This window comes from Malurus melanocephalus, unplaced genomic scaffold (assembly GCF_030028575.1).
Source record: "Malurus melanocephalus ecotype Western Australia unplaced genomic scaffold, MMel_1.1 scaffold_757, whole genome shotgun sequence".
Taxonomy (NCBI): domain Eukaryota; kingdom Metazoa; phylum Chordata; class Aves; order Passeriformes; family Maluridae; genus Malurus; species Malurus melanocephalus.
In genome coordinates, this window is record NW_026623989.1 from 156697 (window position 1) to 174765 (window position 18069).

Below are 18069 nucleotides of genomic sequence, written 5' to 3' on the forward strand. Positions count from 1 at the left end.
TGCTCTGGTTCAGATGGGCTGAGTGTGAGTTCAAGGGATTCTGCTGCACCTTCTCCAGTTCCCAGCTCAGATGGTTTTTCCTCAGACACGGGTTTATTGCCTCCCTCTACCATCCCTCCAAAGCCTGGGTAAGAAGCAGCATGGTTTAAACCACTTGTGTTAAATAAATGCCCATGAACACGGTGCTGCACTAACACATCATTTGGCAAATGTGGCACCTCTGTGTGCCAGCTCAGTGCCCTCCATGTGGCAGAGCAGTGTCTGCTGACAGGACTTGCAGGAATTTTCTGYTTGAGTGTTGACTTCCAGGTTAAAGCAGTTGGAATGGGCTTCAGTGAAGGTCATTCCTGTCCAGCATTCCTGAGATCCAGGGTGATTGAGCTGTGTGGGWGCTGCTGTAACAGCTGTCTCATCTCAGCTGGCATTGCTGTCATCAGTTTGGACCTTGTCACCTCTACAATTACCTGAAAAGAGGGTGTAGCCAGGTGGGGTTGGGTTCTTCTCCCAGGCAGCAAGTGACTGGGCAGGAGAAAAACTTCCCCTGGAGTAACTCGAGGTGGTTGTGTTGGATATTAGGAAAACCTTCACTGGTGGAGTGGTCAGGCATTGGCTCAGGCTGCCCATGGTGGGATTGCCATTGCTGGAGGTGTTCAGAAAGTGCAAATGTGGCACTTGGGGACATGGTTTAGTGGTGAACACACTGGTCCTGGGTAGTGGTTGGGCTCAACATTAGAGGTATTTTCCAACCTTAACAATTCTGTGTTCTGTTCCTCAAATGGGTCAGTCACCATTTTTAGGGAGCCCAAGTGAGTGCTTCTGTTGTTGCTATAAGTAGTTTGTTACTGGACTTGGTTAGAATTATTTTTACCAGAATGTGGTTGTTAGAGCAATCAACAAAACCATCTTTCTGTAATCACCTGTTCCCATGGGCCACAGTAATGTCCTGAACATACAGAAAGCACTACAAAGAACCTCCCAGAAGTGTAGGCTAAAAGAAATGTTAAATGTTCATAATGCAAGAAAACAGCTTTCCTAGGGACAGTGTATTTGACAGGATCTATAACCAGAGTGTTGGATCCTGAATTTTCCTCTTGGTTAATCTCCACCCTTTTTGGCTTTGCAGGGAGCCAGCTGTTCGGGCCAAGTCCAACTCCATCAGTGAGCAGCTCGCAGTAAGTGCTGGCTTYTCCTGATTTGAAGCTTGAGTAGGGAAGCTTGTTTGGTTTCAYCTTAGCATTGGTAACTGCTGAGGATAAAGTGAGCATTATGCAAGCAAGACATTGTTTCACCTTACAGCAGAATAGGGCCTTGTTTTTAAAGGATTAATGGCTGGACTTGATGKTTAATGGTTGGACTCCATGAYCTGAGAGGTCYTTTCCAGCYTTAATGATTGTGTGATTGCCAGGAATTGAGGAACCCCAGTCCCAGGTCCTACTCTTAAATGCAGAGACTTTGACCATGTGGATGTTCACAAGATTACTGTTTGGGATAAATGGGTAAATTTTAAATTGATAACAACGGAATTGGGACATTCAAGGTAGGTTTATATAGGTGAGAAGACTTTGTGAGTGTGCCTCAAGATAGAAGAAGCTGCTAAGCAGCTTCCTGAATTCAAACATTTTCTTGTTGCTGTTTTGTGCAGGAGTAGATTTTTCTCTGTAGCGACAACRCTGTCATCACAGAAGAGGATATATAAAAAAAGTCAGATTAACAAATCTTTATGCTACCTTGTGTGCTAGAACAGTAGATTTTCACACAGCCATTGCAAACTTGAATCATAATTAAGTCAGAGGTTTTGAAGTGTGTAATACCTGGGCTGAGAGTAACTAAATGTTTCTTTTAGAACCCCGATGTAGCAAAGGCGAAGCTGATTTCTCGAATGGCCAAAATGGGACAGCCCATGCTGCCTTTCCTTGCTGGGACAGCGGGCAGTCAGCTTGACTCCAGTGACTCAGAAATAGAGGTACCAGTCACAGCAGTGTGACTCTTAATGCTTTTTCTACCCTGGGGGTTGCTTCAAGTGGAATTTGTAGCAGTGTCTCTCCCCCTGTCCAGGCAAAGTCTGCTGTGGTTCTGTGACAGAAAAGTTCCACTGGGCTMATGGGGTAACACCTTCTCAAGTGACCTTGGACTCAGGCTGTTGGCTTGTTCTTTAGTGTTTCTTTTAATATGCAGAACTTTTTTTTAGGATCCAAATACTCTGAGAGGGACAACACAGCCAGTGGCTTCAGCCAGACCCTCCCAGCCAGCTCAGGCAGTTCTGCCCACAGTGTCCACACAAGGTAATATGCTGGAAAGTGCTTCACTCACATTCCACTCCATGAGGGCTGTGGGAATTGAGGATTCCTCTCAGGAACTGAAATATGAACTGATAGCTTCTGATAAGGCTTGCTGATCCACCAGCCACTAATCCATGAAGCACAAAACTGAATCCTTGGAGAGTTTCTTCATTGTGGTGTTGTGCTGCTCTGTCACTGTGCACTGAGGTTTCTAGGCTGTGGGATTTGTAAATGGAATGTTACAAATCCTTTCCCAGTGAACAGCAGTTTTTGGGAATGATGGAAATCCAAGTGAATGGCAGCAGAGGGCTGGATGTGCCTGCCCATGATGGAATGGTCACATCAGCTGCTGGTCAGCTGAGCAGCCCTCAGAGCTGTCTGAGTCACACTGTGTGTCAATAAACTTCAGAGCTATCTCTGTGTGAATGAAAAGAGGTTGTTAAAGTGTAGCTACAAGTGGGATTTCTGTGAAAGGTTGCTCTTTTCTTGACCTATTATCACTTGCTTGACTGGATTTAACTTTCACAAGGCTGCAGACAGGCTCTTGTTAAATTTTTATCTAGTTGGTGATTTGTGGGGTTTTTTTGTTTGTTTTGGGGTTTTTTTGCCATTTCACATTAGGGGAATTAAACTATTTCGGGTTGCTTTCTGGCATGCTGAATTTATTTCTTCCTTTTCAGTACCTCAAGCATCTGGTGCTGCACCCTCAGTATCTTCTGCTGCTTTAATTCCTGCAACGATCCAGCCCCATTCCACTCTGCCTGGAGGAGCACAGGGCTTTCAGGTACCACAATGAAATCAAGGGGAATGTTGGCATTTCTGTCTTTTTTTTCTGAGTCTTATTGTCTTCTCCATTGCTGGGAGCAAGGACTTTAACATAAGGGTGAGAATCCAGGCTCTTYGGCATTCTCAGGTTTTCATCACATGCTTATTGGAATTTAATTAAAAATGACTAATTTTCTGCTTAATGGTGGCTCCTTAAAGTTAAACTAAGGCTTTGTTAASATCTGGTTTTGTAGTGGATGCAACAAAAAACTTGTAAGTTCATTAGTAATGAGCAGTGAAGTTGCACTGAAGTTGTGTTGTGCTTTTTGAGCCTTTTTTAGGAAATGTGTTCAAATTGTGCTCAAATTGGCATAATATTGGAGGGAGCTGTTCACATGCTGATTTGTGACTCTCACAAATGTTGGATAACATGGTTTTGCTAAAATTTGAATGAAAATGGGAACTAACTAAGCTGTGCTAACTTGAACACCTATCTAAGCCTCAAAAGAAGAGTATTACTTTCCTTTCACAATGACTATTGTGTATTTTGACTTTCCAACTCCTTAATTCTTGGGKTTTTTTCTTCCCAAACATCATCCTTGCTCTTGGGCTTAAAAAAAATATAAAATTCTGAGGTCATAGGGAAATACCAAAACAYAGTCTAACCTATTAAACTTGTCCTGCAAGGCATATCCAGGAATGGCATTTGCTTACCCCCAAACTGCTGCATCTGCTTCTCAGCTCCAGCCTGTGGGTCAGATGTATCCTGCCCCTTACCAAGGTATGTTTTAAAAAGTACCTCCTTCTCAGAGGTTTTTAATTTTTTTGTTATTATTCTTATTTTATATAAAATAATATTTTATTATTTAATGTTTTTTTATTACTGCAATACGTGCACTAAACTGTTTGTAGTGTTGGTTTAGTAGCTATGGTAGCACTGTGCTGTTTGATAAATGCTTATTTTCTAATACCAAATAGGGGCAATCATTTCCCAGTAAATTCCTGTTACTTACCCATCTATTTCTTACCATAAGGAGCTTTGTGCAGTGTGGAAGGGGCTGGAATTTCTGTGCCTTCCCAAGCCTGTGTGTTACTGAAGGMATTTGGTAGCTGGTGCTTCCTGTTGTAACTAAAACTGTAATAGTAACCAGCTTCCTACCTGGTAGGAAAAGAATTGAAGTGTAAAGGGCACAACCTGTGAATGACTAAAGGCATTTAAAGAACCATTTAAGACATCCTAGTTAGTGAAGTCTTCAGTGTGGCTGAGCATCGCTTGGAGTGTTTTTTTCAGTGCAGTTTCAGAAGCTGACCTTCATTCCTGTGCTTTGATTGTGCCTCTTTGTGTGACTCTACTTAGATTGTACCTCTCCTGCTCTGCTGTGTCACGGGGCTTTGCTCTTGTTAATCTGAGTGCTCTCAGCTCAAGAATTCCCTGTACTCATCAACCTGTTCAGGTTATTTGGGAAATACCTACATTTTTGATTTTCCAAATACCAGGTCCCTTTTATTTCTTGTAAGAGAAATCTCCCTGATGGCAGATTTTGATGGCTGCTGAATTTTTGCTGTGTCTCTGTGCAGGTATTTCCCCTTGTCACTATAAATCTCTCTGTTTTTTCTCTTCAAGCACCTGGAGATGTCACTTCCTTTTTGATGACAGAAGCTCGGCAGCACAACACTGAAATCCGACTGGCAGTGAGCAAAGTGGTGGATAAAATGGATCACCTGGCTGCCAAGGTATGGCCTGTTCATGACATTTCTGCTCTCCAGGCATGGTGAGAGCAGCTGGCTCTATTTAAATGCCTTTATTAAGTTTAAGTGATGCAGTAACTGAGTAAAATTCAAATATGATCAGAGCTTGAAGTGGCAGCAGTTCAACCTCTGTGAAAAATCAAAGCTTGGGCTTGGGGAAAGGTGCTGTCTTGTGTCTTGAATATCATCTGACGTTTTGTTTGAAGTGATTCCCTGTCCTCTGGGAGGTATCACCCTTGATTCAGCAGCCTTTGCCCTGAAGCTGGGCAGGATGATCAGTGAAAAGCCTCTTTGCAATGTCTGACTCTGACCTGCACCCATAAATTCATGTCAAATGGCTTAAGAATGGCTCATTCCTGCAGGTGGAGGAGCTGAAGAAGCAAAGCACTGCTAACAGCTCCCTGCTGCCTGGCATCTCCTCTGTCACCATGGAAGCCTCCATGATCATGAGCAATATCCAGCGCATCATCCAGGTGAGCCTGGCCAGCCTGCTCTGACTTCCACAGGAGCTGGGGCTCAGACTGTTCTTCCTAATGAGAGCCAATGTCCACTCACCCACCCACRTGTTCTGGTTTTGGGTGGCCAAAATGAGGATGAGACTCAATGGTTTCATCCCTCTTTCCCTCTCCAAAAAGGCTCTTCTCAACTGTTTGGGGTTTGGGTACTTTCTGAGCCAGAGCTGTTGGGGTTTAATAGGCCTTGGCAGAAGGTTCATGGGAGAGAAGTTCAGCTTCTCAAACCATTATGGATTTAACCTCCAGCCTCCATCAGCACAGTTGCACAGCTGAAGTGCTGTGCTATAGAAACCACCTGCTTCTGGTATTCACTGCTTAATTTTATGCTTTGAAGCCTTTCTAAGCAGCAGCCTTAAAATCTTGGGAGTTTTGGGTAAAAAAGTCAACAAGGCACAACATTGTCTAGATTGTGAATTAGCAGCCACTGTCCTGTGCCAGGATTCTGCTAAATGTGGCACGGTGCCTTCCTGGGCTGGTACCRCAGCAGGGATGAGCCTCACCACTGTCCTGCAAACAAAGCTTTAGGAACTGCTGCAAGGAAATGTGAGTGAGCTGAATGTTCATGCTGAGCTGTGTTTTAGGAGAAYGAGAGACTGAAGCAGGAGATATTTGAGAAGAGCAGTCGCATTGAGGAGCAGAATGAGAAGATCAGTGAGTTGATCGAGCGCAACCAGAGGTAAGGGGTGAGAGCCTCACTGCATTTCCAGACTCTCCAGCTTACAGTTGGGCATGGCTGAGGGGTGTTTGTTAGGAGAGAGCTGTATTCTGGTATTTTTGATTTTTTTATAAGGTATTAAAGGTGAGGGGGATTCCCCCACACCCCTTTGTATGGCTTATCCCCAAAACTCTGATTTACAGTAAACATAAATGTGTAAAAGGGGTAAAAATTCCCTCATGCTGTCTTTGAGCAGACTGGCCCTGCTTCTGGGAGTTGCTCTATTTTTGCTGGATTTTTAGTGAGGTGAATAAATTGTAGGGGTTGTGGTGTCCCTGGTGAAGCTCAGCTGATACCAAGTTATCAAAAYTCTTGAGTACGTGATGAGAAAATTAAGCACTCCTGGAGAGTAAAACACTTCTCCCAACTGATGAAATCTCTGCTGTGCCAGGCACAGCTCTCCCACCTGATATCAGCCTCTTGTGCAGCACAACCTGCAAAACTGGTCACTTGTCATAAATTAGAGAACTTCTGTGCTTTGAATTGTCACTTTTTCTATCTGAGCTTTAGCTCTCAGTCCTGCATTTCCAGGAGTGCTCATTGTTCTCCCTGTTCACAGATACGTGGAGCAGAGTAACCTGCTGATGGAGCAGAGGAACCACTCACTGCAGACAACAAATGAGAACACACAGGCAAGAGTGTTGCATGCAGAGCAGGAGAAGGTAATGATGGCATGAATCAAGCCAGGCTTGTTGCACTAAAGCTGAAACCTTGTTAGTCAAGGCTTAAAATAGTTTTCTTGAAAGCAACTGCAGTTCTGAGTTTGGTTTTGAGAAAAAAAATTGAATGTTTTGATGTTTTTTGTGACAAAAGCATCCCAGAGGATATAATCATTTTATGTTGTCTTCACTTTAATATTCTTATTTTGTCAGAAAGTGTGTGATTTATTGTTAACTGTGTAGGTATGTGGCCAGTGTGTTGAGGAACTGTGTACCACAGGGCTTTTGGGGCTGGAAAAACTTCAAGTTATTTAGTTGCACTGACAGTCTCAGGCAGTGTTGTTCATTCTATTTAACTGATATGGAGTGAATAGAGATATAAGAAAAATTATTTTCTACAGCAGTTTCTTCATTGCACTTTCGTGCTTTTTTTAATGCTAATCAAAAGCTGTTTGTTTCTCCCAGTAACACACTGTGCTTTTATGAAAGGGATTATTGGGAAGTAGCTTTTAAACCAGTGAAATGCATTTCTGCATGGCTGCATATCCTGAGCCATCCCTGTAGCCAGCCTAGCCCAGGTGTGCTGCTCTGGCTCTGCCATTGCATGGTGCCTGCTCTGCTTTCCCAAGCACCAGCTTCTTAAATTACACCAAGTTCAATCTTGCACTGTGCTCTGCTGCTCAGTTGGGTCTCCATCTCAAATGGAAGGTGACAAATGCTTCCTTGCATGGGAACCATAATATGGTGCACCTAAAACTGACYAAAACTGCAGCTTTCCAAAGTGTGGTGAAGAGCAGAGCAGTAATAATGGTGAGAGCAGTCAGGGAAGGGGGATTGTTTTCCCACCCCCAGCCCAGGTTGCACTCCCATATGTAGGAGTGTGAGAGATTCTAACCAGGAATAAGTCAGACTGAAATAATAAATTCAATTCCTTTCTCCCAGTGAGGACAGCATCCTGCTTGCATGATAAGTAACATGGGGAGGGGTCATCTTTTGGAAGTACAAGATCTTTAGGAGTCTTTTGGGCCCCATCTTCAGTAGGACCCCACTGATTGAGCACTCACTGGCCAGGGATGATGTTCCATGAAAGGGCTTCAGGCCAGACCAGGAAAGCCCTGACTTACACTGGGAGAAGGTTTCCCCTGGTTTTGTGAGAGAATTGACTTTAACAGGCTGATATTTCTTTCTCTTCCTTTTATCTAACTCAGCTCACTATGTGGCTGTAATCCCTGAACCCCCAGGCACAGACAAAACCAGGGAAGAGAACTGGAAGCTGTATTATCTGTTGTTTGTTTCCAGACAGGGACTCACCATTTATTTGGTTGTACCCAGGGTCACTGAGGTGTTGGTAACTCACTGTTTTGGGTAATGGATCTTTGTTCTTGGCAGAGCAAGTCCCAGCTTTAGAGTTTGTGTACCATAAGTAATTCCCCCCCTCTCCAGTGCAGGTCACACACAGGACTGGTGTGTAACACACCCCAAGGGTWCCTTTAGTGTCATTCTTTTTACATCAGGCTTCACTTTTTTCTGTCTAAGCTTTTACAGTTCTTGGAGTAATTTAAAGGCTTCTCTGGCTTGCCTTAGGCTCCTGTTATGAAGCATTTTGCTTTTCTGCTGATGCCTCTGCCTTTCAAGTTGTGTTCTTAACCCTTCCTGTTTCCTGTTGCTGCTTTCTCTTCCCAGCACATGCTGCCGGTGGAACGGGGCTGGGACCAGGTGAGGCAGTGTCTGCTGACTGTGTAGGTGCTAGATGGTTGTGCCATAGGTAGTGCCAGCCCAGCTTCCTCTTGAACTAGAAACTGATTGGCATGAAAAGAATTGTCTCAGAATTTGGATTAGCATGGATCCTTCACTGGGAGAAGGGCTTTGGAACTGGCAGTGTCTCCCCACTGGCCCCCTCTTTCTCAGGGAGCCCTTTCCAAGAATTATCTCACACTGCTGCTTGTTCCACTCCCTGTGGGAGAGCAGGATCATTGTCAGAGCAGGTACAGGGCACCCAGGATTCTTGGTGCCTGAAAGCTGGAGGCTGGAGCTGAGCTSTGGACATGAAGCATCCTCTGTAGAAACCTGTCTAGTAACACTTCCTGCCATAGGATTTTCTATTTTTGTTTTCTTTATTTGCCATTAAAGACAGAGGCCAGGGTTAAAATAACCTTTAGATGTGCTTTAGCCATGGGGTTTGGTTTTAGCATGCCAGGGTTAGAGCAGTGGGACATTTATGGAAACATAAGAGGAAAGCAGATCAGGTTTTATTCTCTCTCTGAAACGCTGCCTCCTCTTTTAAATGAGTGGTGGGGTATTCCAGCCCTCCAGGTCAGCACATCCTCATCCTCACCATAGCTGGAAAAATTTTTCTCACAGCTCTTCTCTGCCAGGAGGTGTTGGTCCTAGTCTGGAGGGAATTCTCTCAGGGGGATAAAGCAGAGAGAAAAAAACAGTTCTCCTGAACTTACCTGTTACAAGAATGTGAAAAGTCTGTTGGGAATGTCAAAATAGGCAGAGGTGTGGAAGCTGTCTAGGGATTCCYTGTGCAAGCTCTCTCTTTGCAGAGCATTCTCTGCATTTTGTGTGTCACTCACTGAGATTGGGAATGGGACTTTGTGTCTGTCTTGATGCCCTGAACCCCTGCTAACGTTGTTTACAAGTTGAGCTGTGCTGGTGCCTGGTTTTAGGTGAATCACTAACTCTCAGCAGTGCTAAATCCAAACAGATTCACAAATGGCTGGGACTGTGCTGGGAAGTGCCAGCCTTGCCCCGTGGCAGCTGAGRTGACCTCGTGCTGTGTTCTCTGGGGACAGGGCACTCTTTTGGCTGGGCYAAGCCTGTGTTTTAATGGCTCTTCAGTGAATTGTCAGCTTATGGAAGACAATCAGATGTTGGAGCCCAGGCTTTTTAGCCAAATAGATGTTTGCAGATCCACCAGGCACTGGTACTAGGCTTAAACACATTGAACCTTTTCAGGAACACTCACTCACTGATGTGGTGGTGAGGTTTTTATGGTGGACTTGTGCAAGTTTCCAGTCAGTGTGGGCAAAAAAGTCATTGCTGCCTCTTCCATTTGGAGATGTCTTCCCTGATCAGGCCTCCAGCCCTTTTCCAGCTCTTCTGAGAGAACAGTCCTGCTGTTTCCTCACGCATCCATTTTGCCCCTCCCTTTTCCCTGGTCCATTTGTGCTGCAGGCCAAGGTTGCAGARGAGCTGGCAGCTGCCACAGCCCAGGTTTCCCAGCTGCAGCTGGAGCTCACTGCCCACCAGAAGAAGGAGATGGACCTGAGGAAGCAGCTCTCCTGTGCTGTGCAGGATGCAGAGAGACAGGAGGCACAGCTCAACAAGCTGCAGGCACAGGTGGCAGGTGAGGCTGCTTCTGCCTGTGCTCTGAGAGCTCCTTCATGGCTCTTCCTCTCTTTTAGAAGTCACAGATTTTTCTTGTCTTCTGGGGTATCTATTCCTGCATTCCCTAGGATCAGTCACAGGGGATGGAAGAAGGATAGGCATGCACTGAAATGTCTGAAGGATGTGCATCCTTGTTACCACTAAAGGAAGGGCTGGGRTGACTTAACAAACAAAACCATTCTGTCCCAGGGATGCCTCTTGGCTTTTCTCTCCAAGTCTTGTAGAGCAGCCAGAGATGTCYCAGGGGATGAAAAGTTAAGATAAAACCTGAGGTGTTCATTCATTCCCCTGTGCTGAGGCCCCACCCTGAATTCTGGAGTCAGTTCTGGGCTCCTCATTGAGGGGCTGGAGCAATTCCAGGGAGGAGCTGGGGAACAGGGCTGGAGCCCCAGAAGCAGCTGAAGGAGCTGGGMAAGGGGCTCAGCCTGGAGCAAAGGAGGCTCCAGGGGGACCTTGTGGCTCTGCACAACTCCCTGACAGGAGGGGACAGCCGGGGGGGTCGGGCTCTGCTCCAGGGAACAGGGACAGGAGGAGAGAAAATGGCCTCAAGTTGTGCCAGTGAAGATTTAGGTTGGATATTGGGAAAAACGGCTTCACAGAAATGGTTGCAAAGCTTTGGAATGGGCTGCTCTTGGTAAATTCTAGTCCCMACTGCAGGCACAAGCAGAGTTATTGACTTCCCTCTGCAAGAGGCTCTGCTCCTCCCCAGCACCCCCCAAATGTCCTCCCCTGAAATGGGAGTAGCACCCAAACCCACAGGGAATTGTGATTTGTTTGCAGAGCTCCAAGAAGCCTCTCAGGACACCCAGAGCAGGTTCAAGGCAGAGAAACAGAGCCGCAAACAGCTGGAYATGAAGATTGCAGCCCTGGAGGAAGAGCTGGCAGACCTGAAAGTGGAAAAAGAGACTCTGGAAAAGGTATGTCCAGTGCCAGCAGCAGAGCTGGAGGTTCCAGTTGTTTACTAACTAAAGGCTAACCAAAGGTTCTTGCTTTTAAATATGTAAATTAAGTAAATCTTGACTCATCTGCAGGCTAGGGATCCTTTGTGCTTATGTGGGTTTTATTTATTCATGTCTCATCCACTAATGTGTTACATTCCTACCTCTGAGATAACCTCAGCTTGATTTCAAGTCCTGCTTAAAGAAGCTCTTTCTGCTCGAGGAAGAGAAGCTGCTTTGGTGCAGTCTGGCCTGTTCTGTGTCATGTTCTGTGTTGCAGAATCTTGCAGAGAGGAAGAAGAAATCCCTYTCGGAGAGAGCTCAGGCCGAGGAAGAGATGGAAGAAATCCGCAGGTCSTACCAGCAGGAGCTGGACAAGCTCCGGCAGCTCCTGAAAAAGGCCCGGACCTCGACTGACCAGGCAGCAGCAGAGCAGGTGAGGAGTCAGGGGAACTGCTGCTCCAGGTCTGGAAGGCTTGTGAGAACACAGAGGTAGGCAATATATGTGAAAATGCTCAGGTAGGGGGAGAATGAAAGCGTTACCTGCTTGAATTTGTGGGTCAGTGTCAAAATGAGGAAAGGAGAGGCATCGAATTGAGTTTGTGGTGGAGAGAAGAGTAAGGTGGAGAGAAGGTGAGGAGTGAAAAGTTGTTCAGAAACATGCCAAGAGGTCTGAAATCTGAGCCAGACCTTGTGGCCAGCCTGGGGGGCTGAGGCTGGAGCTGAAGTGAGAGTTGTGGGCAGGAGCTGGTGGCAGCCACAGGGCAGCACTCCGTGTGTGGGTGTCCAGCCTGAGCTTTGCCCTGCTGTGCACACAGATCCCGTGTGTGTGTGTGTGTGTGTGTGTGTGATGCTGTGGTCTCTGTTCCAGCTGTCCCTGATCCAGGCAGAGCTGGAGGCACAGTGTGAGGCGCGCTGTGAGCGTGCCCTGGCCTCAGCCAAGGAGCAGCACGCGCGGCAGTGCCAGGAGCTGTGTGAGCACCGCGACTCCCTGCAGCACCAGCTGGCCCAGCTGGAAGAGAAGGTAAAGGGTTGTTCGTGGTGGCTGATAGGGACACTAAATACCAGAAACTGTAACCAACAGTCTGCTCCCCCTGCCTGGGGCTGGATTTTCTCATTTCTTGCCTGTTATGGAGCTTGATCTCAGCCGTGTGCGGTTGTTGTGTTGGGTTGTTGTGAGGGAGGGAGAGCCAAGGTGCTGACAGCCCTGAATTACAGCACCAGCTACAAACATCTGCTCATCCTGCACCATTCTGAATGGCTGTTCCTGAGCAGAGACTGTTTGAAGTGGGTGATACTGCCAGGGGYTGTACCTGCTCTGCTTCTTGTTTCAGCTCACGGCTCTCAAGCAGTCAAAAAAAACAGAGGAGCAAAAATTGTCTGAGGCTCAGCAGCGTTTGGAGGAGCTGGAGCCTGTCCAAGAGAAGGTAAAGGGAATTGCACAGCAGCTGGRTRGGAACTGGGGTGCAGGGKACACCAGCCTCWGGCTAGGCCAGAATAATGAKGATGGGAGTTCCAGAATGTGGCAGRGAAGKGATAATTTCACTGGGCTTCCAGCAAACCACAACAGGTGCAGTGATGAGACCCWGCCCTCATTTCACTCAGTGATGCTGCACCCCCCCATTCTTGGTGGCACTTGAGGAGCTGATCCCATAACTGTGACTCCAAGGCTGGTGTCCTTATCTTGGTGCTGTTGCTTTCAGCCAGGTCTTTTGTGACACTATCAAAGCCCTGCTCAAAACTCCCCTCAGAGTTTGTGGCTCAGTTTGTGGCTCCCCAGGCACGCAGCCAGGAGAGGCTGTGGTGTGAGGAGCTGCTCTGAGGGTGAGTTTCCCTTGGCAGTACTCAGCCCTGCAGGCAGAGGTGGCRGTGCTGAAGGCTCGCTACGAGGAACGGATCCGAGCCCTGCAGGAGGATCAGGATGGAGCTTCCCCTGCAGACTTCACTGAACAGGTGAGCTTCACTCTCCAGTACTTCTCCTTCTTAAGCAAATGCTTTTACCTTAGGTTATTTCTCTTTGAAATGACATAAGAAGGAAAAACAATTTTGTCCACAGAGCACTGTTTGTAGTAACAGTCCACAGAGGAAGAAGGAATGGGATCTTATCCTGGAATCACASTMACAYTCAATGGTTTGGGTTKGAAGGGRCCTTAARCCYCACCAATTCCACCCCCTGCCATGGGCAGGGACACCTTCCACTGTCCCAGRCTGCTCCAAGCCCCAGTGTTGGTCACTGCCAGGGATCCAGGGGCAGCCACAGCTTCTCTGGGCACCCTGTGCCAGGGCCTCCCCACCCTTACAAGGAGCAATTCCTTCCCAATATCCCATCCAACTCTGCCTTCTGGCACTGTTAAACACCTTCCCCTTGTCCTGTCTCTACAYRCCCTTATAAAGAGCCTCACTGCATCTTCTTACCACACACTTTGCTGTCTGTTGTTTCAAGATTTTTTTTGTTAAAACTTCAGATTTGAGGTTTAGATTTAAAACCTGAAATAAGTAGTAAATGCCAGTCTGCCTTGGTTTTGTGCAGTGTGCCTCAGTTTGGGAGGGAATTTGGTACATATAGAGTGGTTCTGAATTAAAGTGGCCTGATATGAGGATTTTAGGTTTMAAAAGTGGATTCTTTGAAAAACCACCTGTGTGTGTTTGGATTTATTGTTCCTTTCCCTGGAGAAGTGCTTGATGCTGAGTGCAGTGCTTCACATGCTAATGAATTGCACCTCTGTTTCCTGCCTTGCTCTTTTGCAGGTCAAGAAGATAATGAATGGTGTATTTCAGTCCCTTCGGGGTGAGTTTGAACTGGATGAGATGTACAGCGGCAGGACAGTCCTGGGGCTTGTCATGAACACCATCAAGGTATGACAGTGGTACCAGACACCAGGGGATGGTGTGAGAGGAGAGAGAGAGAGAGAGAGAGAGAGAGAGAGAACCTTGGGCTAAACCCACCAATGTGTGAGACTGAAAGAACTGAAGGGGAATTTGTTGTGGGTGGCAAAGCAGCCTGGCAGCAGGAGATGACACAGGGATCTGTGCTGGTTTGTATTTGTGTTCTCTGCTCTCTTTTTCAGACTGTGACACTGCAGCTGCTCAACAGGCAGCAGGAGGAACCAGGTCATGGCAGGGAAAATGGAGAATGTGGCACAGCAGCAGGGAGACAGGAGAGATCACCTGGAGCAAAGATAGAGCACGGAGAGCCCCTGCAGCACAGCCCAACCCTGGGCACTGCATCCCCAGCTGATCCTGGGGGARCAGCCAGAGGCTCCCTGGAGGCTGAGCAGGAAGGGCAGACTGCTCCTCACTCTGCCAGGCCCACACCTCCTGAGGAGGAGCAGGGGACACAGAGCAGTGAGGTGACAGAAGAAGAGAAGGTCCAGGAGGAGCATCTCCCTGCCGCAGCTGAATCCAGCCTGGATCCTGAGAAAGGGCCTGTCCTTGCAGACCAGCCTGTTTCTGGGCTGGAGAGTGTTCCCATCAGCACAGCTGACCCAGAGCMTGCTCCCTCTGCAGTGTCTGTGCAGGCAGAAGCTGCAGAAGCTCCTGTTCCAGAGACCAAGCCAGGAGCAGGGGATGTGGCAGCACCTCCAGCACACCCAGCTGGGGAGCAGAAGGCAGAGGAGGCTGGGGAAGGTTTGGAGCCTCCTCCCTTAAATGGGGAGGAAGGGAGTGTCACAGACCCATGGGATGGAGCTGCCTCAGAGTCCAGCACAGCAGAGCCAGGCTCAGCTCTCCTGGGAAAGACTCCAGTGCTGCAGACACCGGGCTCCAGCCCCAGGCACAGAGATTGCAGGTGAGCTGTGCTGCTGGGTGCCACGGGCAGCTGGGCTGGGGCAGCAGACCCAGGGACTGCTCAGGTGTGTCCCTGCTGCAGGACAGCACAGGCTGGGGGCTGCAACTCCCTCAGAGTGCTGGCATTGGGTGGCACCAGCCAGGACCTGGCACAGATCAGGCTGCCTGGGGCACATCACACTGGGCACAGCCCCAGAGCAGCCTCCTGGCTGGTGGAGGCAGTGGATAGCATTCCCAGGGGATTGTGCAGTTCTGTGCAGTCTGATCCTGGTGCCTGCCAGGTCCCAGGGCTGCCCTGCCCTTGTGAACAGGACCTGCCTTAAAGGTTTCCCTCAGTGACRAAGCTTTTCCATCTCCCTGTGACAGAATCTGTAAAAGCAAATCCCACCCTCTGAGCGAGCTGTTCATTCTTTATCTCCTTTGCAGCCTCTTTGAGGATGACAACTTCTTTGAAACACCATCTCCTAAACCACTGAAGCCTCAAGCTGCCTCGGAAGAGGAGGATGAGGAGGAAGTGGTATGTGTGTGGGTATTTGGGGCTTTGCTCTGGTTGAGGCACGGGCTGGAGCTTGTCTGCAGAATCCTCTGGGTGGCAGTGGGGTCTGGCAGAGCTCAGGGCTCCCCATCCATTCCCTGGGTGCATCAGGAGTSTCTGGGGCTGGTGACTGAGCTGGGAGGGGCTGGCTTGGCCAAGGGAGTGGTGACACACTCCTTTCATGAAATCCGTGGGGCTTGCCAGGTTAATTGAAGGGTTTTGGTGTCTGGCCCCTCTCCAATTCTTTTTAGTCTCTAAGCAGCTTCTGGAATCACAGAACCACAGAATCCTCAAGGTTGGAAAAAAGACCTTTAAGGTCCTCAAGTCCAGCCATCCATGCAGCACCACACATCACTGAGCCAGGGCTCAAGTGCCACATGCACCCACTKTTTGATCACTTCCAGGGATGGTGACCCCACGCTGCCCTGGGCAGCTAGTGGAGTGCTTTACATTCCTTTCCATCAAGAATTTTTCCTGCTATCTAATCAAAACCCAATCTAAACCCTAAGACGTCATATGAGAAATAAAAACTGGGGTAATGAGGCTGCTTGTTCCCAGCTCCTTACCRCGGGCAGAGATTTCAGAGCAGTTTGGTGCAGTGATTATGAAATKCCAGGAGGCTGCTGGGGCTGACCAGTTTCCCTCTGCTGTGCCCTGCAGAGCATGAAGGGCCGTCCCCCTCCCGCACCACTCTTCGGTGACGACGATGACGATGACCTGGACTGGCTGGGATGAAGATGTGGCTGCTGGGCCCTCTCCTGTGGGCATGGTCTCTTCCTGTGCCCTGAGYCCTTGGCAAGCTGCATCCGTGGGACACTGGCAATGAGCAGGGAGCACCCCAATGCAGCACGGGGGCTCTGTTTGCACTCACCGGTGCTCAGCCCCTCGCTCTGAGCTGCCAAATGTGCTGGGGTGGGGCTGAGTGCAGGAGCCACCCAATCCCACAGCAYCTCCCAGCACTGGCCCCCTCCCCTGAGCCCTGCATTCATTAACCTCAAACTTTATGCAGATAGAAACTCAGTGAAGTGCTTCAGCAGAGCAAGTCTGGCACGACCCTGTAGAGGCAATAGCCTGTTAAAAAATCAGACTAAAATCTCCTTCCCTAGTGAAGAATTCCTTGGGATATTTCTCTTAGTCCCCAGGGTGGCTCCTGGGGCCACTGCACCTTCTCCCCACTGTGTCTGAGCCATGTGCCACTGGAGATTCCCCCAGGAATCCCAGACAAGTGTTTCCTGTGGGCCACCAGCTCTGCACCAGCAGCTCGGGGAGCCCCGGGGGCTGAGGTGGTTCAGRTGGGCACCGAGKGCTGCTGGASCCYKCAGTGCTGCTGSACCYYKCRGTGCTGCYGGACCCYGCAGTGCTGCTGGAGCCCTCAGTGCTGCCGGACCTTGAGCTCTGTTACAGCAGGGCCTGGGCAGGGCTGTAGCAGCTCCGGGTTCCAGGAGCCCAATCCCTGCCCTGTGCTGCACAGAGTCTCCCAGCAGCTCCCCTCCCGTGCCCAGAGCTCTGATAGGTTTTGCTGTGCTGGGTTTCAGCTCCAGGAGGTGCTGCATGTTTGGTAGGTGCCTCCCCACAGCCCAGCCYCTGTCCTGTGCCTTTGGCTCTGCTGCTGTGACTTTGTGACCATCCCAGCACCAGTTAAACTGCCCAGGGGGATGGGACACAGGCCCGGGCTGGGCTGGACTGGGCAGTTTGGGGTGTCACCCTGCACWCTGAGGGGACCGAGAGGGGAAAGGAGTGAGGGCAGAGCCTGGGACTCTCACAGCACTTTTATTCTCCACTCATGGGCGCTAAGACACCTTCACCCCAGCAGCCCTTCACCCCAGAATAAACCTTCCACTTCATCAAATGAAGGACTCAAACTAAATCTACTAATTCTGCAGTTTAGTTCCTGCAGCTGCCTCTCCCCTCTGTGACTGGAATTAGATCTGTGTCCCCCTACAGGTGATGTCTTGGGAGAAAACACCCAGAAGAGCAGGGTCTGTTCCTGCTGGGATGTGTGGCAGGTCCCTGTCCCTGTGCCACACCCTCAGTGCCACAGCTTGCCAAATGTAGCTGAAATGGGGCAGAGACCAAAGCCTGTGAGCCACCCTGCTGCCTGCAGACTGACCTGAGCTGGGCCTTCCTGGCAGGTGCTCAGTGTTGACCATGGGGGTGTTTGAGGTTGGATTTTCTGGGTATCCTTGTGTGGCTCTGAGTGTCAGGGCCCTGTTGTGGCCTCTGGAGCCATCCCTGCAGTGTCCCAGGGGAGATTACTGCTCGTACTAACAAGTTCCACTTCTTGTTCCCCATTACAGATAGACAGCCTGAGGGATTTGCATTTCACTTCTTGGAAAATAAAGTGCAATTAAACCTTATTTTTTGTTCGCAGTGGCTTTACTTTAGTCTGCCTTCATCTGTCACCTGAAAACTGACTTAGTTCTGACTTAAATCAGAATAATTTGATCCAGGAAGTGTTTTGTGTTTTCTGTTCTTGCTGCTGAACCCTTCTCTGGGGAAAGAGAAGCTCCCTTTGGGCTGTGGGGCTCTCACACTGGACTGTGTTGGTGTGAGAAGCTGAAGCACAAARAGCCCTGATGGTCACAGGGGACACTTGTCTGGTTCCCCTCAGATTTTGGGGGAGGGGACCTTGGGCCTCTCCAGAGCTTTGCACAGCCCAGTCCCCCCTGAGCCTCTCTGGAGGTGCAGGAAGGTTCAGCTCCACCGTGCCTGGGGAGCCCAGAGCAGGGATTGAT

The 18069-nt window shown here is 48.9% G+C and overlaps 1 protein-coding gene across 1 annotated transcript in view; it reads left to right on the forward strand.

Annotated features, from left to right (window-relative positions):
- Positions 1-16645, forward strand: part of FKBP15 (FKBP prolyl isomerase family member 15) — a 25119-nt gene extending 8474 nt beyond the window's left edge. The window contains exons 10-29 of the mRNA XM_057384918.1: positions 1-128; positions 1124-1172; positions 1844-1963; positions 2189-2282; positions 2960-3063; positions 3732-3825; positions 4669-4778; positions 5156-5266; positions 5890-5984; positions 6583-6685; positions 9863-10034; positions 10856-10992; positions 11294-11449; positions 11885-12037; positions 12348-12440; positions 12856-12966; positions 13762-13869; positions 14082-14800; positions 15226-15316; positions 15995-16645. Of these exons, the coding sequence (XP_057240901.1) occupies positions 1-128; positions 1124-1172; positions 1844-1963; positions 2189-2282; positions 2960-3063; positions 3732-3825; positions 4669-4778; positions 5156-5266; positions 5890-5984; positions 6583-6685; positions 9863-10034; positions 10856-10992; positions 11294-11449; positions 11885-12037; positions 12348-12440; positions 12856-12966; positions 13762-13869; positions 14082-14800; positions 15226-15316; positions 15995-16069 (2823 nt within the window). The 3' untranslated portion in view covers positions 16070-16645. The remainder of the gene's footprint in view (positions 129-1123; positions 1173-1843; positions 1964-2188; positions 2283-2959; positions 3064-3731; positions 3826-4668; positions 4779-5155; positions 5267-5889; positions 5985-6582; positions 6686-9862; positions 10035-10855; positions 10993-11293; positions 11450-11884; positions 12038-12347; positions 12441-12855; positions 12967-13761; positions 13870-14081; positions 14801-15225; positions 15317-15994) is intronic.
- The last annotated feature ends 1424 nt before the right edge of the window (positions 16646-18069 follow it).